Raw genomic sequence first — 19,203 nt, forward strand, 5'->3', positions numbered from 1 at the left:
ATGTGTTTGATTTGGCACATTTTAAAGTTGCCTTATTTCTTGCAGTCTGTTAAACTGAGGTACATACTGAGCCCTGACACGGCAAGGGTAAAGGTCCTTGAAAATGCCAACATCGTGTTCTCTCTTTTTCTTCAAATGTTGCTTATTATTGTCGTTCCTGTTGTGTGTATGAGTATGTATGAATCAAGCGCATATGTGCCACAGCATGTGTGTGGAGGTCAGAGGACAACTGTGGCAAATCTGTTCTCTCCTTCCTCTGTAGGATCTGAGGAAGAAGAGTTCAGGATGCAGGTTTAGGTGGCAAGCACTTTCACCTGCTGTGCCATCTCATGAGCCTGCCAACATCATTTTCTTTACCCCACTCACATACCACCGCCAATCTTCCTATTACAGCTTTCACAATAAACTGTAAATGCTAAAGGTGGCGAGAATAATGTGTGGCGAATACCTAACATCAGGGTAGAGGAGCTGACACTCCCAGAATGTGACTTTCAGCCCAGTGCCACCCCAGAAGAGATGGACCACGCTGTCAGACCATCAGCAGGGCAGGGCTCTGCCCTGATGAAATCCGTACATCTGCAGGACAGATGTGTCCTGTAGGTTTCAGGCCCATAGAGAGTACGGCTATAATTAGCAATGAAATTGCTGATTGGCGGCCTAGGTCTTGGCTGATGAAATGACAAATCATCCTGGTTTACCCCAAGTCCTGAAGTCAGAGGGCATTTGGCTTCTTAAGAACACCTTTTGGATGTCCTACCATTCTCTAAGAAATAGCTAAACAACAAAACACAAAGAACTATTAGGTAAAAAACAAAAGTGTTCACATGCCCAGCTATGAGTCTGTGTATCTTGGAGAGACATTACCTGGTATCTAAACATAGGCAGAAGCAAAACAGGATGAATCTTTTATTCTGGAAGCAGAGACAAACAGGGAAGAAAAACAAACAAAAACACTGTTGATTACTTTAATTGCTTGCTTCTTGATTTCAGGAAAGCGAGAGGCATTTATGCTTTAATATTTCTGTTAGTAAAGACAGACTAAATGGAATCAAGAGTACAACACTTAGGGTCACATGGCAGACACTATTTAAAAACAGACCCAGGTGATAGATACAGAACAATCAATCTGCCTAGCGTGGAAGTAGGAACATACCAGGCCAGAAAAACTCCTGACACATGGAGTTGATGGTTGGGATGTGATTTGGTCGGACATAGCAGTAATCGAGAGGTGCATCAGGCTCAGGTGTCCAGTGAGGGTCACTCCTGTGCAGGTGGGAACGAATCTGGGACAGGAGCTGGAGTTTGGGTGGCTTTGTCTCATAATCACGCCTTCAGCACCACAGAAAATAAACAAATTCAAGTCAAGAAAAACACTCATTACTGCTAGCTATCTGACTCACAGCTACTTTGAACTGCTTATAATATCACACAGTTTTATATGCTAGCTAATGTGCAGCCTTAATGTTTTCTAAATTTACTCTGAACTCAGATCAAGCCAGACTCCTTTGGTACCCACTGGGGATTGCATGAGGTGAAGTGAGAAACAGAGCGCCTGACACAGGGATGCTCCTCTAGCATGAGCAGAGGCCAGGGGAGGGAGGGGCTGCACAACCCCACTGGCAGCTGGAGATCTCGAGAGAAAGGTTGCTGTGGGCCTACAAATGGCCTTTCCATAGGTTTGCCCAGGAACCGAGGGGTAGGTAAGGGGTCAGATCAGGGTGACGGTAGAGCTGCAGTGCAAGCATGCTGCTTGCAAGCCAGCTGGCCTAGGCTGAAACAGTCAACTCCAGATTGACAACAGACTGTCTCAAAAAAAAAAAAAAAAAAAAAAAAAAAAGTACAGTCCAGGTGTGGTAGCATGGGTCTTAAATCATAGCATTCAAGGGGCAGAGCAAGGAAGATCTCTGTGAATTCAAGGCTAGCTTGGTCTATACAATGAGTTCCAGGTCAGACAAGGACACACAGTGAAACCCTGTTTCAAAATTAACTAATTAATTAAACTTATTAAAAATGGTTCAGAGTAATAATGAAAGATACCCGAAGTCGACCACAGCTCTCCACAGATGAATGCACCTGCAAGCATACATGCATACACACACGCACACACACAAAGATGGAAAACAGAAACTGTCCCAATGTTCAGTTAAGATACTGGCTCAACTGAGACTGCTTTCCTTTCAGTTCACAGACTATTAAATATAAATAATTTTGATACTGTGAACAAAAACCAGTTGTAGTTGACACATGCTTTTAATCCCAGCATTAGGGAGACAGAGGCAGCAGACCTCTGTGAGTTCACGGCCAGCCAGGTCTACACAGGACAGCTGAGGCTCTGTAGAGAGACCCTGTCTCGAAAAAAAAGCAAAAACAAACCAACAAACACAAAACAAAACAAAAAACCCAACTGGGCAGTAGTGGTGCACGCCTTTAATCCCAGCACTTATGCTTTTAATCCCAGCATTAGGGAGGCAGAGGCAGGAGAATCTCTGTAAGTTTGAGGCCAGCCGGGCCTACAGAGCAAGTTCTAGGACTGACTTCATAGCTACTGAGAAATCCTGTCTCGGAAAAAAAAAAAAAAAAAAGATGATGATGATGATAATAACCAAGAAACCAAAGTTAACTCAGTCTTCTTGCTTTCTGTACTTCTTTCAAAGGACCACCCTGTCTGTCCTTGCCTGAACCTGCTCCATGTCAGGACACATTTACCCCTATAGACTGGGTATAGAAGCCAACAAGATCACCCCTCCTGACAGCCCTGACATCATGGATACCTGATATAAGGCTTCAAGATCCGAGAAGTATAAGGGCTGACAATACTTTGGTCCACAGCCATATCTTCTGATCCCACCAAACGATTTAAAAATCTGGTGGTCTGGTGCCGGAATCCTTTCCTGGTTGGTAAGGCAGTCTGTGGGAAAGAAACAGCTTATATAAAAAGAAAAGCACTCAAAAATGGCAATCTTCCATGTCTAATGAGCTTTCTGCCTGTCAGGAGTAGGTCTTGTTTGCACTACCTATTTGGAAAGCTGAAGTTTTGACATAAACTTAACAGGTCTTTGCCTAAAACTAAATACAAAAATATTAACAAGGGTGGGCTATTTACTATTTATTATACAACCACAGTTTCATCTTAAGAGCCGCCAGCGCCAATGAACTTTTTTTTTTTGACTGTGCCCCCTTTTCACTAAGTAAATATGGCAGAGTTACATTGCTCACCAACCCTAAACCCTGTCACCACAGTAAGGAAGCAGAGACTAGGCAAAGGCCTGGCCTTAGTTTGCTAGGCAGGTATTGGGGCAGAACTGGTTGGTTTCACATGCTTGCTCTGTACTGGCCACACTGATGAGAAGCGGCTCTTCTGTGTGGCTGCTAACCTGGGGCCCTGGGTCATGTGGCAACACAACACTGCAATTAAGGTTGTAATAGAAAGAGCTCCGTGATGACGAAAAGATGAAAAGAACTTCACAACGGGTGCCCAGATGAAGCTAGGAAACCGAGCTGTCTTTTAGAGGCAGTCTGCTCTTAGCCCAGGGAATAACTTGTTGAAAGAGCAAGGGTTCTTCCTTTGTAATTTGCCTTCAGACTTTTCCAGCCTGGACACCAAACTCCTCAAAAGTCAGCTTTGAAATTCTTCCAAGGCTTCAAGTGAATTTCAAAGTAATCTTCAGAGCTGTGGTGTGCAGTTTCCAAAGGACACAAGCAGCTCCTCCCGCCCTTGTAGGTATAATAATGGCTCCTCCTATCAGAAGGCAGAGTCTACCCCGAACCCAGCCAGCTCTAAAGAACTTTGATCTATCAAAGTGGCAGAAGTAACACCAGGAACTTCAAGCCCAAATCTTAAAGACAACTGGCAACTTCTTCCACCTCGATGCATGGCTGCCAGGTGGCTCCAACTAGGACCTGGAGTGGGACCTGGAAGAGCAGTGTCCCTGTCAGGCCAGCCCCAACCAGCTGCCCCGCGAATGCAGCCACAGACACGACTCCAGAGACCCAGTCTGCAGCTCAAGGTAACAGAACCATTCAGCTGGGTCCAGTCAGGCCAGAATCCAAGAAATAATGGCAGTTCCTATGGCAAGCCATTAAGTTTGGGGTGGCTTTCAATGCAGCGTCGGGTAATTTGTTGACCCATCAGTCCACAAACTAATCTTTCCCTCTTAACAGTCTCAGGGTGAGAGAGCCCTGTGGATATTACAGAATCCCCTCCGCAGTCTACTCTCTCCAAACCACTCCCACCAACCCTAGACCACCACTGCCTTCTGTGGGCCACTCTCACCCCACACCATACACCTCCACATACAGGCCAGACGCCTTTGTTGTTGTTTGTTTGTTTGTTTGTTTTGAGACAGGGTTTTTCTGTGTGGCTTTGGTGCCTTTCCTGGAACTAGCTCTTGTAGACCAGGCTAGCCTTGAACTCACACAGATCCGCCTGCCTCTGCCTCCCTGAGTGTTGTTATTAAAGGTGTGAGCCACCACCACTTGACCAGATACTTCTTTTAAAAATAAACTGGGCATGGTAGCACATGCCTTTAATCCTAACACTTGGGAAACAGAGACAGGCAGATCTCTGTGAATCCAAGACCAGCCCAGTCTACTAAGTGAGAACCAGGTCAGTCAGGGCTACACAGTGAAACCCTATTTAAAAAGCAAACATCAACTCTCCGACTCGCCCGTACCCCGTTCACAATTCCTGTGTGGATTCCCACTGTCAAGGTCCTTGCCTGTGCCTTTCAAGGAACCTGCAGGACCCGACCCTGTTACACTGTGGCCTCATCTCCCAGGACCATACTCCCGTGTCGCAATGGTCCCATGACATCTACCAGTCTTTCTCGGGCCTCAGGGCCTGTGTCTGGCCTTCCATTCCAGTTCTCTTCCTGCTAGCATTTCCTTGTTAGTTAGCACTTCTTGCATGGTTACCTCCCCTGAGAGGCTAGTCTTAATTCCCAGGATCATAGTGGTCCTCTGCACACGCGCACACACACACACACACACACACACACACACACACACACACACACACATGCCCTGCTGCCCTAGAATAAGCAGAACAAGCTCCAGAAGCGCACTCAGTGCAGGAACACTGAGATTCCTGGGAAAGACATTTAACTGTTGCAGTTGTCAGGTCACATGCTCTAAAGGGCAAGCATGCAGATGGGAGTTTAAACAGAGCTGGAGATCCCAAGAAAGAACTAAATTAACGCTTAGGGGCCAAAAACAGCAACAGAAATTAAGACTGCCTTTAACAGCAGACTAATCAATAACCTGCACAGAGCTTAGAAGAGACTCTCTAAGCTTGAGCATCTGTCAATAAAACTTTCCTAAACCGAAAAGTAGAGGGGAAAAAAAAAAAGATTAAAATGAATGGCCAGGGATTGTGGGAAACTATACATGGTACGACGAGAACACGGAAGGAAAAGGAAAGAGAAAGCACGTGAAGCAGTTGCATCTCTAATGACAGACACCAAACCACAGACCGAGGAAGCTCCGATAATACCAGACAGCTCTTCCGTGGAATGCCATTCTCCAGGCATGCCATGGTCAGTGGCCTCGAGACGGCAGCAGCTGTGATTACCTGAAGGAGACCTGAACAAGACTGGGCTCATTAACTGTCCTTGGAGACTGGGGAAGGGACAGGAGGCTATGCCCCTCCCTTAAGGATTTACAGATAGTAAATGGTTAATACAAGGTGCTCATGAGGTCACTCCTCTCCCCGAGATCTATAAACAGGTAATGAAGAGCTTTCCCCCTGCAAAGGCGTAGCTGCTTCTCACTGCCCACGCTCCTATAAGAAATCCTTCACACTTCTGCAAGCAGCTACTGTTTAGTGTTAACTGCCAACTAGACTCAATATAGGGTCACAGTGGGTCTCAACTTTCGTAATGTTGTGGTGACCCCCAAACATAAAATTATTTTAGTTGCTACTTCATAACTAATTTTGCTACTGTTATGAATCAGAATGTAAATATCTGTTTTCCAATGGTATTAGGTGAGCCCCATGAAAGGGTCGTTAGTGGGTTGCAAAACACAAGTTGAGACCTGCCGATCTAGGCTGATTGAGAGGCACCTGGGAGACTGGTGTCTAGGAATACCTACTGAGGGTTGAAGTGGGAAGACCTGCCCCCAGGGTGGTGGGGCTGTCACCTGGCTGGGATAACAGAAGAAGGGAGCTGAGCAGCAGGAATGCATTGCTCTCTGTTCTGGATAACAGGCTGCATCTGACCAGCTCTCCCTCCTCTAGCCTCCTTACTATGATGGAATCTGTACTTGGAACCATGAGTCAAAAGAAACCATTTTCTCACAGCAATAGGTAAAGAAACTAAGACAGTGACCTTAATCAAACTGTTTTCACCACCCAGACTTGGGTGGACTGTTGTTTTGGTCTCTTGCTGGTGGCCTACTAGGACAAAGAGATGTTTCTCCCCAGGAGAGTTTACACAACTGCTGACCCAGAGCAGAACTGTCAGGTGAGACAGGGGCAGCAAAGCACTGGAAATGCACTGACGCCAAAACAGGAACCTCAGAGTTTCCAGAAGAGGGGGCATTGCTAAAAGGAGGCCCCAAAGAAAAAATCAGATTGAAAATGGGGTTCTCACAACAAGGCATGGTGGCTCATACCTTCAAGTCCAACACCTGGATGGCAGGGGCAGGCAGATCTCTGAGTTCCAGGTCAGCTAGTGCTACACAATGAGATTCTCTCCAAACAAAAGAAAACAGGGCTTTCCAGAGCAACAATACATACGAGGATAATGAAGTTAAAACTTCAAAATGGCAAAGGAGAAAACAAAACTACACCTGTGTAAGTTACTCTTTATGTCACTCTTGCATTTAAAGATATTCTAGGCATACAGGTTTCCAAGATACATCTCAAAAGACCACACTTAGGGATGGCGGATGGTGTAAACAACTGTTAAGAGTTGAGCAAGAGCCGGGCGGTGGTGGTGCACGCCTTTAATCCCAGCACTCGGGAGGCAGAGGCAGGCGGATCTCTGTGAGTTCGAGGCCAGCCTGGTCTACAAGAGCTAGTTCCAGGCCAGGCTCCAGGCTCTAAAAAAAAAAAAAAAAAAAAAGCTGCAGAGAAACCCTGTCTCGAAAAACCAAAAAAAAAAAAAAAAAAAAAAGAGTTGAGCAAGAAATTAATACGAGAATATAAGAAAAATCAGTCTACTATCGTGTAATAAGTAACACAAGAGGAAAGCGAAGAGACCAAGGAAAGACACTTTGAGGGAGGAGCAATCAATAACATAACATTTAACAAGACAGAAAAGCTTCTTTTTTATTTTTTTCAGACAGTCTTTCTCTGTGTGTAGCTTTGGCCATCCTGGAACTCCCTTTGTAGAGCAGGCTAGCTTTGAGCTCACAGAGTTCTATCTGCCTATGCTCCTGAGTGCTAGGATTAAAGGCATATGGCACCAGAAAAACACATGTTAACTCAGGACCTATAAGAGCACAGGGTGCTATGCACCCTCAGGCCAACCCTAGCCCTTGCCCGTCTCAGTAAATGAACGCCCTGGGGCACAGCTGGAGCCATGTGCTACTGCAGCTCCTTCCTTCACAGGTTCTCAGGTACAGCCCAGACCATTGGGCTGCCGCGCCTACAGTATTTACTATCAGGCCCTTTACACAGAAGGGGGTATGCCAGTTCAAAATAGGGAATTCCTAAAAGACAGAACAGAGGAAACAGGGGACAGGAACAGGGAGAACTCCAGAAGGAGACGGAAATCAGGTGAAAGTGCATCCTACACCAAGCTCCAAGTACACCAGAGGAAGAAAGAAGCCTGGTGCCTAGCATGTCACTGAGAATCAGACATGCAACAGAGATTTCCAAGACAGTCCAGAGAGAACAACAGAAAAATGTTAAAGACTCTCAACAAGCAATTCACAGAGAAACAAATAGGAAACACAAAATGTTCAACCTCACTTATAATCAAAGAGATATAAATATGAGATGAGACTATAGTCACAGCCATTGATTGGTAAAAGTTAAGGCAGATGAGGGTCAAATGCCAGCAAAACTAGATCACTGCTGCTGGTGGGGAGCCCAGCAGTCCTAGAGGAATTAGATGCTGTCAGAGTACTCGGGGAACGCTCCGCGAGTAACACTGACTCCACAGTTCTTCACGTTGAGCCCTAAGTATGAAGACAGTCACACACCCCCAGCTCCAGCTTGTCAAATCTCTCAATCAAAACCATGAAATAGACCACATATAGCTACCCTCAAGAGAGAGATAAGAAATATCCAGACTATTCCTTGGATGCTGGGTGAGAAAGAAACTCAGATATAAGAATGGGCATTAAATGATGAGCTATTTTTGAACAGGAGGCCCACCAGGTTTTGCATTGCTTTCTTCTCCCCAAATTACTCATGATATCAAATACCACACAGCAACAGTATCCACTGCCTGGTGCTGCCTGTCCCACTCCCTCTTCTACCCCACATCACCTGGTATCGGTCAAGGATTCTGAAGTCCTGGCAGGTGGTACGGTATGTAGCTTGTCCAGCTGGAAGCCGGGATGCTCCTCCGTCTTTGGTTCCATAAATCCCATCGACTAACAGAAGCGCAGCATTCACAACCTCGTCCAAGTCAAACAGTGGTAAACCCCGATCCCTCTTTGCCTGCCTGATGATCAGTTTCCGCTTCAGCCTCCGGGCTTCTGGAGTCATAGCCACAGCACTGGGGCATGCCTCCAGCCTCTTGAGCAGCAGCTTCTCCTCGTAGATGCTCACAGGGGTATACCTGGGCCCCTTGGGCTTCACGTCCTTCTCCAGGGGTGGCTTCCTCTTTTCTCGAGCCCTAGTGTGCACAGAAGTGTTTGAATCTGTGTCTTCACTATCTCCATCCATCCTGTCTGGCTTCTCTTCATCGCTGTCCACCTCCTGTTTTATCTGTTCGGGAGCTCTGACCTTCTTTCTGCTCCCAAGCAGCCCAGAAGCTGCTGACCCTGCTGGGGGTGGGATGTACTCCATCCCTGGGTCTATAACTCCGTCTCCTTCCAGCTCATCATCATCTGTGCAAAGCAGAACGTACTCTGGTCAAGACACGGGAAGGCAGAGCACAGGGTCACCCCCAAGGTAGAAAACACAGCAAGTCTTACCATGAAACAAGGCCTGGGGTGGCATCACATCTGGGATGAGATCTGCTTCAGAAAGCAGGCTAGGCGTGGCTGAATGCGAGGCTGGTGTCCCAGGGGCAGAGAAATCCAGAGAGGGGGAAGGAGAAGGGCTTGTGAGGGGGGTGCGGTCTGAGGAGCTCAGAGATGAAAAGTCAATCACTTCCCCTTTCTCCAGAACCATGTCTGGCCTCCGGGCTCGGCTTATGAACTTGACAGGGGTAGAGGAGGTGCTCCTGTCAAGGAGGCCAGCTGCTTCCTTCTGTGCTCTTCTGATGTCTTTTGCTTCCTGTGTTCGAGACCGCTTCTCTTTCAATTCCATGGCAGATTCCACAGGATTCCGGCTTGCCCGTTTTCTGAGTCCCTCGACAGTGATGATGGGATCCAGCGCTGGTTTTGAGGCTGCCAGAAAAGAATACCTAATATCTATGTTAACTGCTCTTTTAAAAATATATTTCAGTTCTATGTACATGTATGTGCTTCTGGGCATTTACATACAGGTGAGAGAAGGCACCAGATTCCTTGGAGCTGGATCCAGGTGGTTGTGAGCCACCCTGACGTAAGTACTGGGAACTGACCTTGGGCCTTCTACAAAAGCTTCAAAGGCTCCTAATGACAAAACCATCTCTCCATCCCCTTAGCTATTCATTTTCTTCTTAATGTTAACTATTTCTTTCATAATTTATTATTGGCACCATGTTCAATATATAGAAATGTTCAATGACTACCCCAACCAAAAAATCATACCTCACTTTCAAAACAAAGTTTTACCTGGGTGTGATGGTGCATACCTATAATCCCAGTAGTAAAGGTAGTGAAGGGACGAGAGTCTTAAGACCAAAGCCAGAAAGCCAGTCAGAGGTAAACAGTGAGTTAATGCCAGCCTATCTAGGAAGAACTTTCTTTTTGTTTGTTTTGTTTTTCGAGACAGGCTTTCTCTGTAGCTTTGGAGCCTGTCCTGGAACTAGCTCTTGTAGACCAGGCTGGCCTTGAGCTCACAGAGATCTGCCTCCCAAGTGCTGGGATTAAAGGCGTGCGCCACCACTGCCCAGCTTGGAAGAACTTTCTTAAACAAAAGCTACAATGCAAATTTAGACAAATTAACACCATCAATTCTATCTTTCACATGCTATGACTGGGAAATTTCATAATGATCACCAAGAATACGGCATGCCTTCCTGACTTTTTTGTAGAATATAAATTGTACATTGTGGAGGGTAATTCGGCATTACCACTGACATCTTTACCTAACTATACCCTTTAACCCATCAACACTGTTTTTAGTAATTTATCATAATATATACATATACAAAAATTTGAAAAAGTATATCACTGTTTAAAATAATGACAATGAAAACGGGCAAAAGTTTAGGGCAGTGGTTCACGCTTATAATTGCAGTACTGAGAAGGCGGGCAGGAGGACCAGAAGTCAAGGCCAGCTTGGGCCACACGAGACTGCCTCAGATGTTGGGGCTATCGTTGAGTACCTAGCAGCAGACTATGCCTCAAAGAGCCCAGACATCTGCTAGAGTGACCACCCAAGCTCCATCCTGGGGAGACTCCCCCAAGTCACCCTCTCACCTCCACAGGAGAATGTGGCACACCCTCCTCCCTATATACACAAATTTATTTTAAAAATAAGAATTGAAAATAAAAGCTCAGGCAGGGTGGCACAAATAATCCCAGAACTGAAGAGGTGGAGGCAGGAAGATCAGGAGTTCAAGACCAGCCTTAGCTACATCAAACCCTGTCTCAAACCAACCAACCACACAATAACAACAAAGGAAGAAACAACCAAAATGTCCACAACAGGTGTCCTGGCTAGTTTTGTCAACTTGACACAGCTAGAGCCAATGGAGAGGAGGGAGGCCCAATAAGATCAGGTTATAGAAGGGCCTACAGGACACTTTCTTAATTAGTAATTGATGTGGGAAGGCCTCGCCCATTGTGGGTAGTGTTACCACTAGGTAGGGGGGTCCTGGATTCTTTAAGACAGCAGGCTGAGCAAGCCATGGAGAGCAAGCCAGAAAGCAGCACTCCTCCCTGGTTTCTGTACCAGCTCCTGCCTTATTTGAGTTCTTGCCCTGACTTTCTTTGATGATGAATAATGTTGTGGTGTCACAAACTGAATTAACCCTTTTCTCCCCAAGTTGTTTTTGGCCACCACACAGCAATAGTAACCCTAACTAAGATAACAGGGGAATGTTTTGTTGTTACCATAAAGTGGTCATATAATGCAGTCAATGAAATGAAAGAAAATATGGTCAATCTACATGCACTACAACTGAAAGATGTCCAAGGCATTTTAAGGGGGAAATGTAAGGGATTAATATTATAATATATTTCTGCTTTGCATTCATTTTATTTCGAATCTTGCTGTAGCTCAGACTGGCCTGGAAATCATAACTATTATGCCTCAAGCCTCTCTAGTGTTGGATTACAAGTGTAATTATACCAAGTTAGATTATTATATTATTATTATACTGAATTACACTTTGTGTGAGATATATATATATATATATATATATATATATATATATAGAGAGAGAGAGAGAGAGAGAGAGAGAGAAAGAGAGAGAGAATATATTCACAAGAGGTAACAGTAGTTATTCTGGGAAGAGATTATCGGAGACTGTACATTCTTCAATGTTATTTGACACACACACACCCCCACCTGATGTGGAATATTAGTTGAAGATGTGTTACATTCGTTTATGCTGTGGAATATTTGTTTAATTTTTTTTGTTTGCTTGATTTGGTTTGGTTTTTCAAGACTAGTTTCTCTGTAGCTTTGGAGCCTATCCTGGAACTCACTTTGTAGACCAGACTGTGCTTTCAGAGTATTGGGATTAATGGCATACATCATTAATATACACCAACTATATTTTTTTTTAATTTTTAAGCTTTAAAAAGGTTTTTAGTGGGCTGTGGTGGCACATCCCTTTAATCTCAGCACTTAGGAGACAGAGGAAGGTGGATCTCTGTGAATGTGAGGTCAGCCTGGTCTAGAAAGTGAGTTCTAGGACAGCCAGTGCTGTTACAGAGAAACCCTGTTTCAAAAAAAAAAAACAAGAAAGCAGGAATTCTTATCTCTAGAGCCACAGAAGGCACATACTGAAATATTTATGAATAAAATGCTGACACTTGAGCCCTGGTTCTAGATAAATCAAGGGTAGGGCGAGTACCAGAGAACTGGATGAGGGTAGCACCGGGTGCCTGCTGCTGAAGTGAGAGAGGCCCAGGTACATCACGGGGCTCTCCACCTCCACGTGTATTTAACCTCCATAGTAAAAAGCTGAAAGGTAATCAGATTGAAAACAATCTTCTGTTCGCGCAGTGGTTCACACCCGTAAGCCCAGCACTTGGAAGGTAGAGGAAGGAGGACTGTCCACAGTTAGAGCCTGTGCTACAGAGTGAGCTTCAGGGTGGCACTGGCTACAGAGACCATGTGAAGACAGGCAGACAGAAAGAATGAGGAGGCAGGGGAGTCACCAAAGGAAATGATAAAACTAGTAACCTGATTAGTTCCTGACTTAGTAACTTGATCAGTTACTGAAATGATAAAATGTTTTGTATATTGTTTACATACAGTAACCCCACCCCACCCCACCCCCGCCCCAGAACTGCAAGTGTCCAGTTTCACAGCTCTAGACATCGCTGGAAGGCTGGGTGAGTCTCCAGCCTGGGCCCTAGGCAGCTCTCACACTTTACCTTTCACTTTCAAAGTGGAGGCAGACAGCTTCTCTCCCTCGGGTCTCATTGTCGGGGGCCTATTATGAACAAGTTTCCACCATCCAGGCTCTCCAAACTCCTGAGCACCTGAGCGGAAATACACAGGACTTCCCACACTGAGGCAACCTGCTACTGTGCTCCACCACGTTGAAGTCTTCTTCCTAAAACACAGACAGTTTAAAATCTACCGACACTTCAATTTGATCACAGCACAGCAAGTGTACTGTACTAAACTCTCACTGGCACTGGGCTGTCAGATGGAGACAGAGCACTGCAACCCAGAAAGGTCGGGGTCCACCTGGCTCCAGTCCATGCTCTCACCTTCCAGCTGCCTTAGTTTCTCCATTGGTGAAAGCAGGGTAACAGAACTATAGGGTGACTAAGGATCAGCACGTATTGGAGCCAGGCATGTTGGCACACACCTTTAATCTCAGCACTCAGGAGACAGAGGCAAGAGATCTCTGTGAGTTCAAGGCCAGCCTGTTCTACAAAGCAAGTTTTAGACAGGACAGTCAAGCTACATAGACCCTGTCTGGAAAAAAACAATGAACAAAACAAACAAAAAAATTGCGACTTATCAATCATCATGGCGGGATTATCAAAAATGCAAGCCAGCTTTCTTGACTATGAGCCTGGGCTTGCTTCACCTGGGGAAGAACGCATCTTTGTCTGATTCAGTGTGCTCTGACATACTGGAGTGACTCCAAGGAATGCTTCACAGACAGCAGATCTAACAAAGCCAATGACCAGGAAAAATATAGGTAGGCGGGAAATGCAAACAGAGATGCAGAGTGAAGGAAGCCGGATGGTGGTGGCGCACGCCTTTAATCCCAGCACTCGGGAGGCAGAGGCAGGCAGATCTCTGAGTTCGAGGCCAGCCTGGTCTACAAGAGCTAGTTCCAGGACAGGCTCTAGAAACTACAGGGAAACCCTGTCTCGAAAAACCAAAAAAAAAAAAAGAAATGGGTTAATTTAACTGAGAGCTAGTCAGTAATATGCCTGAGCCATTGGCCAAACAATTGTAATTGATATTGAGCCTCTGAGTGGTTATTTCATAAGTGGCTGCAGGAACTCGTGAGTGGGAAAGAAACTGGTTCGGGAAAGAAACCAGAGGGACAGAGAAAAACATTCAGCTACCAAACATGCCAAAGGTCAACTGTTCATCCACTGAAAATTACTTTAATGGCCACGATTTCCAATTTGCAAATATAAATCAATTACCAGAAATTCTCAAAAACTCTTTCACAAGAGGTGACAATCTAACAGCTACAAGACAAAAGGAACAAACATGTTCTAGAAAATTAAGGGAAACCTTCAGCCAAGAGCTACAGCTTACATGGGTCCCCCAGGCCATGTGCAAGGGCTTCTTTGGGCCCCAGAGATCCTCCTACATCCTCACTGTTTTAATCTGTCCAGCCCATGCCGCCTTACCAAGGGAACAGAGAAAGAATTCTCCACTTTCTTTTTCTTTCAAGCTCCAAATTCTGCTCGTGTTTACCTGCTCTCCCTCTCTAAATGTCCTGTTTGCTGCAAGGCATTGGTCAGATGGAGAAGCCAGCTTCCTCTTGTTCAGCATACACCCACCAGTTTCCCTTTTCTTTTAATTTACTTAACTCCTGTTTACCTCTGTGTGTATGTTTCTTGTGAGCTCCAGGGAGTCAACTTGGATCCACCCTGAACAACATTTTGCTAGGTCCACGCGGCACCTGACGGCTCCACAGAGCCTGGACAGCGAAGTGAACAGCTAGCAGTCCCAGCTTTCTCAGACCCCCCCCCCCAAAAAAAACGCAACACCCCCAGGTCAGCATGAAGCATGAGAACACAGCATCCTCATCCCCACCTCACCTGTTACTCGTTTCTAACGCCTAGCATTTTTATAATAAATAAAAAGAGAAGAATGTTAGTATTCAGGCATCTGTACTGGCCTGCCCTTGGGGTCCTGACAGGATAGGTGCTCAGCTGCGGTCACTAAGAGCATTCCCTGCCTTCCCTTTGAAAAGGGCCTTGCCCACTTCCCAACGCTCTGCTTCTGTCTGATCCCCCCCCTCCCCCCCCCCGCCCCCCCCCCCCCCACACACACACACACACACGCCCCTCTCTCTGCCTTTTTGCTCTTCTGCTGCTCCTGTCTCCAGAGGCCGGTCTCCCCTTCCCCTTTTACATTCTCTTTCCCCTAATAAAAAAACCCCTCCACGTGAGATCTGTCACATGGCGTCTTTCTCACGGCCCCGGTTTTGAGTTTTCTTTTTTTATTTATTTATGGTTTTTCAAGGCAGGGTTTCTCTGTAGCTTTGGAGCCTGTCCTGGAACTAGCTCTTGTAGACCAGGCTGGCCTTAAACTCACACAGATCCACCTGCCTCTGCCTCCCAAGTACTGGGACCACTGCTCGGTCGTCGCCCTTTTATTAATTGCAACACTAAGATCTTGGGAGAAACTGTCTCTCCTGCTTTCTCATGCCCACCCATCCCTTGGCAATCATTCTATCAAGGAAAGCTTTTGAATGTGGCCATTAGAATCCGGAAAAAAGGTGCACTGTCATATGCTTCCCAAAGAGCTAATGTTCCTCAGAGCTCAACCAACCCAGAAGTCCCTTTAAGGTTTGTTCCCTTGTTTTGATTTGTTTATTTTTCAAGACAGGGTTCCTCAATGTAACAGCTCTGGCTGTCTAGGAAAAACACCCCACTGTTTGAGGGGGAAGATCCTGTTCAGGTGTTGGAATGCATGCCTTTAATCCCAGCACTAAGGAGGCAGAGGCAGGCAGATCTCTAGGAGTGTGAAGGATAGAGTTAGATAGTAAGACCCTATCTCGAAAAACAACAAACCCTCCCCCCAAAAAGAAAGGGGGTGGGGGATCCTGTCACAGGCTACAAGAATAAACCTTTAAGACACCATGCTAAGGAAAATAAACTACTCACAAATAGACAAGTACTGTGATTCCACACAAATGAAATACTAGTGTGGTCAAAAGCACAGGTGTTTGTGCCTGGACGAGAGAAGGGAGAGTTGAACAAAGTGTGTAGCACTTCAGATTTGCTGGGTCAAAGAGTTCCAGAGATTTGTCCACAACAGTGTGAATATTCTGTTTGTTTGTTTGTTTTTGTTTTGTTTTGTTTCACAAGATAGGGTTTCTCTGCGCAGCTCTGGCTGTCCTAGAACTCACCCTGTAGACCAAGTTGGCCTTAACCTCAGAGATCCACCTGCCTCTGCCTCTGCCTCTGCCTTCCGAGTGCTGGGATTAATGGAGTACACCACCACAGCCCGGCTAGCATGAATATTCTTAACACTACTTGTAGTGATATTTCATTTGTATTTTAATAAATAAAGCTTGCCTGAAGTTCAGAGAGGAAAACAACTACTCTGATCAGCCTTACAGACCAAGCAGTGGTGACACACACCAGTAGCCACACTAGTTGCCATAGAAACAGGGCGGTAGTGGTGCACGCCTTTAATCCCAGCACTAGAGAGGAATATAAAACAGGAGGAGACAGCTCTCAGTTTCAGTCTCATTCTGAGATTCCTGGAGGCAGGACCACCATTTCGGACTGAGATGGAGGTAAAAGCCATTGGCTGGCTGTTTTACTCTCTGAACTTCAGGCAAGATTTATTAAAATACAAATGAAGTGTCACTACAACTACTAAACTGTTTAAATTGTAGGTCTGGAGAGATGGCTTAGTAGTTAAGAGCACGTGTTCTCCCAAAGGATCTGAGTTCAGTTCCCAGCATGCCCACGGTGGCTCACAGCCACTTAACTCCAGCTCCAGAGGACCCAACACCCTCTTCTGACCTCAGAGGGCACCATATGTACACATATGGTACACAGACAAACATGTGAGCAAAATAGTCATACACATAAAATAAAACATTAAAAATTGGATATTAAATTCGTAATTGTAGCTAGGTAGTGGTGGCACACACCTTTAATCCCAGCACTTGGGAGGCAGAGGCAGGTGGATCTCTGTGAGTTCAAAGCCAATCTGGTCTATGGAGTGAGTTCCAAGAGAGTCAGGGCTACACAGAGAAACCCTGTCTCGAAAAACCAAAATAAAAACAACAAATTATAACTGTATAATGCTTTTACCATAATAAATAGTAAAAAGATTGAGACGGAAAAGATTTTAAAAGCTGCTGTGTTGGGTCTGGAGAGATAGATCGGTACTTAAGAGCACTTGTTCTTGCAGAGAATCTGGGTTCAGTTCCCAGCACCCACATGGTGGTTCACAACCATCCATAATTCCAGTTTCCAGGGACCCAACACCATCTTCTGACCTCTTTGGGCAACAGGCATGCATGTGATGCAAAGACAAGAACACATGCTGGCGAAATACTCATATACATAAAAATAAAATCTAAAATGAAAACCACCGTCTATTGACAGGAGTATGAGAAGTGAGCACTCACAACTACTATGGGAATCAAGCACGTATGCTTTCCAGAGGTTACTCTCAGAATATGTTTCATGTATGTATCCTTGAAACCCAGGAGTCAAAGACAGAAAAGAAACATACACGAGAATATTGTTTTCAAGGCTGATTCAAACAGAAGAAAACTGGAAGAATCTAAATGTTCATAAAATTGATGACCACTGATATTGGCTAAACTATGCCCCTCCCATGAAAAATATCCCATGCATAATCCCTAGGATTTGACAAGAAACCTACATGAAATTGTCTCCTCAGGGAGTTCAAGTAAAGATGATGCCATTAGGTTCTGTGTGCGTGTGGTGTGTGTAAGTAAACCAGAGGATAACATTAAGGAATAAATCTGTTCTTCTACCACGCGGGTCCTGGGCATCAGGTTCAGGTTGCCAGGCTTAGCAGAAAACACCTCTACCTGCTGAGCCACCTATAGCGCCCATTGGTGTTATCTTTCTTTATACAAGGCTGTGAAATGTTCACCCAGAGACAAATGTATACACAAGAAAGATACACAAAGACAGAGGAGGATATCTACAAATTGGGGAACACATGCAGCAAAGGCAGCTGCAGGAAGAGTCACCCCACCAGCCCCTTGAGTTCATACTTCAGCCTCCAGGACTGGGGGGTTGTAAACTGCTGCTGCTAATGCACCCACAAGTGAACACAGCCTATGAAAACACAGCACAGACATGCAAGACAGTACTACTGGTGCAGAATGGAGTCAGTCTGTTGTGGAGCATGTAACAACACCTTGTGAAAATGTGTTTCACCTCTCTACTCCTCTCAACCTAATTTTTACTGTAGTCAATAGGCAAACTCTGTACATCTTCACCACTTTGAGTGCACAGTCCAGCAGCCTAAGCACATTCGTATCCTACAACCACTACCATCACTCACCTTCATTTTATGATACAAGACAAATTCTACCCTCATTAAACAAACAACTCTCAAAGTCTGCCCTGTTTTGCAACTGATGACAAACACCACTCTACTTTCTGAATCTATGTATTTCATTACTTTAATTACCTAGTATAAGTGGAATCATACAGTGTGTTTATGACTGAGTTCATTTGGCACAGTGTTTTCAAGATTTACGCATGCTGTAGCACATGGCAGAATCTTCTTCCTTTCTAAAACTGAACACTCTTTCCATCATATGGACACACAATGCTATGAACTCGGGTGTGGATAGACTGGTATTGCGTCCTCACATTAGTTACTGTGAGGACCAGAGTAGACTGCTAGCTATGATAATTCTACATTTAGCTTTCCAAGGAGTCACCAGACTGTATGTTCATGCAATTCTACACTCCTGTGCAGGGTAGGTGGGTGTGCTATTACAGGCATCATTCACTGACAGACAGAGAAGGCCTTCACTAGCTGTCTAAACTTCCACACGGCCTCTGTTTAGTTTCACACTCATGAGCATCCTGCCTCATGCCCCTGAATGGGGTTATGGGCATGTGCCACCATGCCCATTTATTTTCAGATGGCTGCCCTGTAAGGTAAGGTGGTCACTCACAGCAGTTTTACTTGCATCTTCTTAGTGATAGTGACTTTGAGCATCTTTTTATGTGCTTCTTCACCACTTCTGTAACTTTATTACCCACACTCGCAGTGAGGGGAGATGCAGTGACACTGGCTGCTGTCTGTCTGCAGCAACCGTGACCACAACACAAATGCACAGTGTTTGTAGTTGCCCTGGGTCCTATAGTTTATTTGCAAGCAGCCACAAATCAGGTGTAGACAGCTCCCTGCCTCAGGCTGGAAGGAGGTGGCATGTAACTTGCTATGGTGCTAAGAACTGAAACTGACCACTGATTCCTTAGAAGATACAAGTCTTATTAAACTCCAGAGCTCAAACATAGTCCCTTAAACTAGTTCTACAAGTAAGTCTGTAATAGGTGCGGACAGTATTGGCCCAGGATCATCTTCAAGTAGTTGAGGTT

At 45.3% G+C, this 19,203-nt stretch overlaps 1 protein-coding gene across 1 annotated transcript in view; it reads right to left on the minus strand.

The window, feature by feature from the left end:
• Kat14 (lysine acetyltransferase 14) overlaps positions 1 to 19,203 on the minus strand; it is a 32,179-nt gene that overhangs the window by 4,968 nt on the left and 8,008 nt on the right. Inside the window, exons 4-8 of the mRNA XM_038331262.2 lie at positions 12,817 to 12,998; positions 9,091 to 9,507; positions 8,438 to 9,003; positions 2,772 to 2,908; positions 1,154 to 1,329 (exon numbers count right to left, since the gene is read on the minus strand). Of these exons, the coding sequence (XP_038187190.1) occupies positions 1,154 to 1,329; positions 2,772 to 2,908; positions 8,438 to 9,003; positions 9,091 to 9,507; positions 12,817 to 12,998 (1,478 nt within the window). The remainder of the gene's footprint in view (positions 1 to 1,153; positions 1,330 to 2,771; positions 2,909 to 8,437; positions 9,004 to 9,090; positions 9,508 to 12,816; positions 12,999 to 19,203) is intronic.

The sequence above is a fragment of the Arvicola amphibius genome, chromosome 5, assembly GCF_903992535.2.
Source record: "Arvicola amphibius chromosome 5, mArvAmp1.2, whole genome shotgun sequence".
NCBI lineage: Eukaryota > Metazoa > Chordata > Mammalia > Rodentia > Cricetidae > Arvicola > Arvicola amphibius.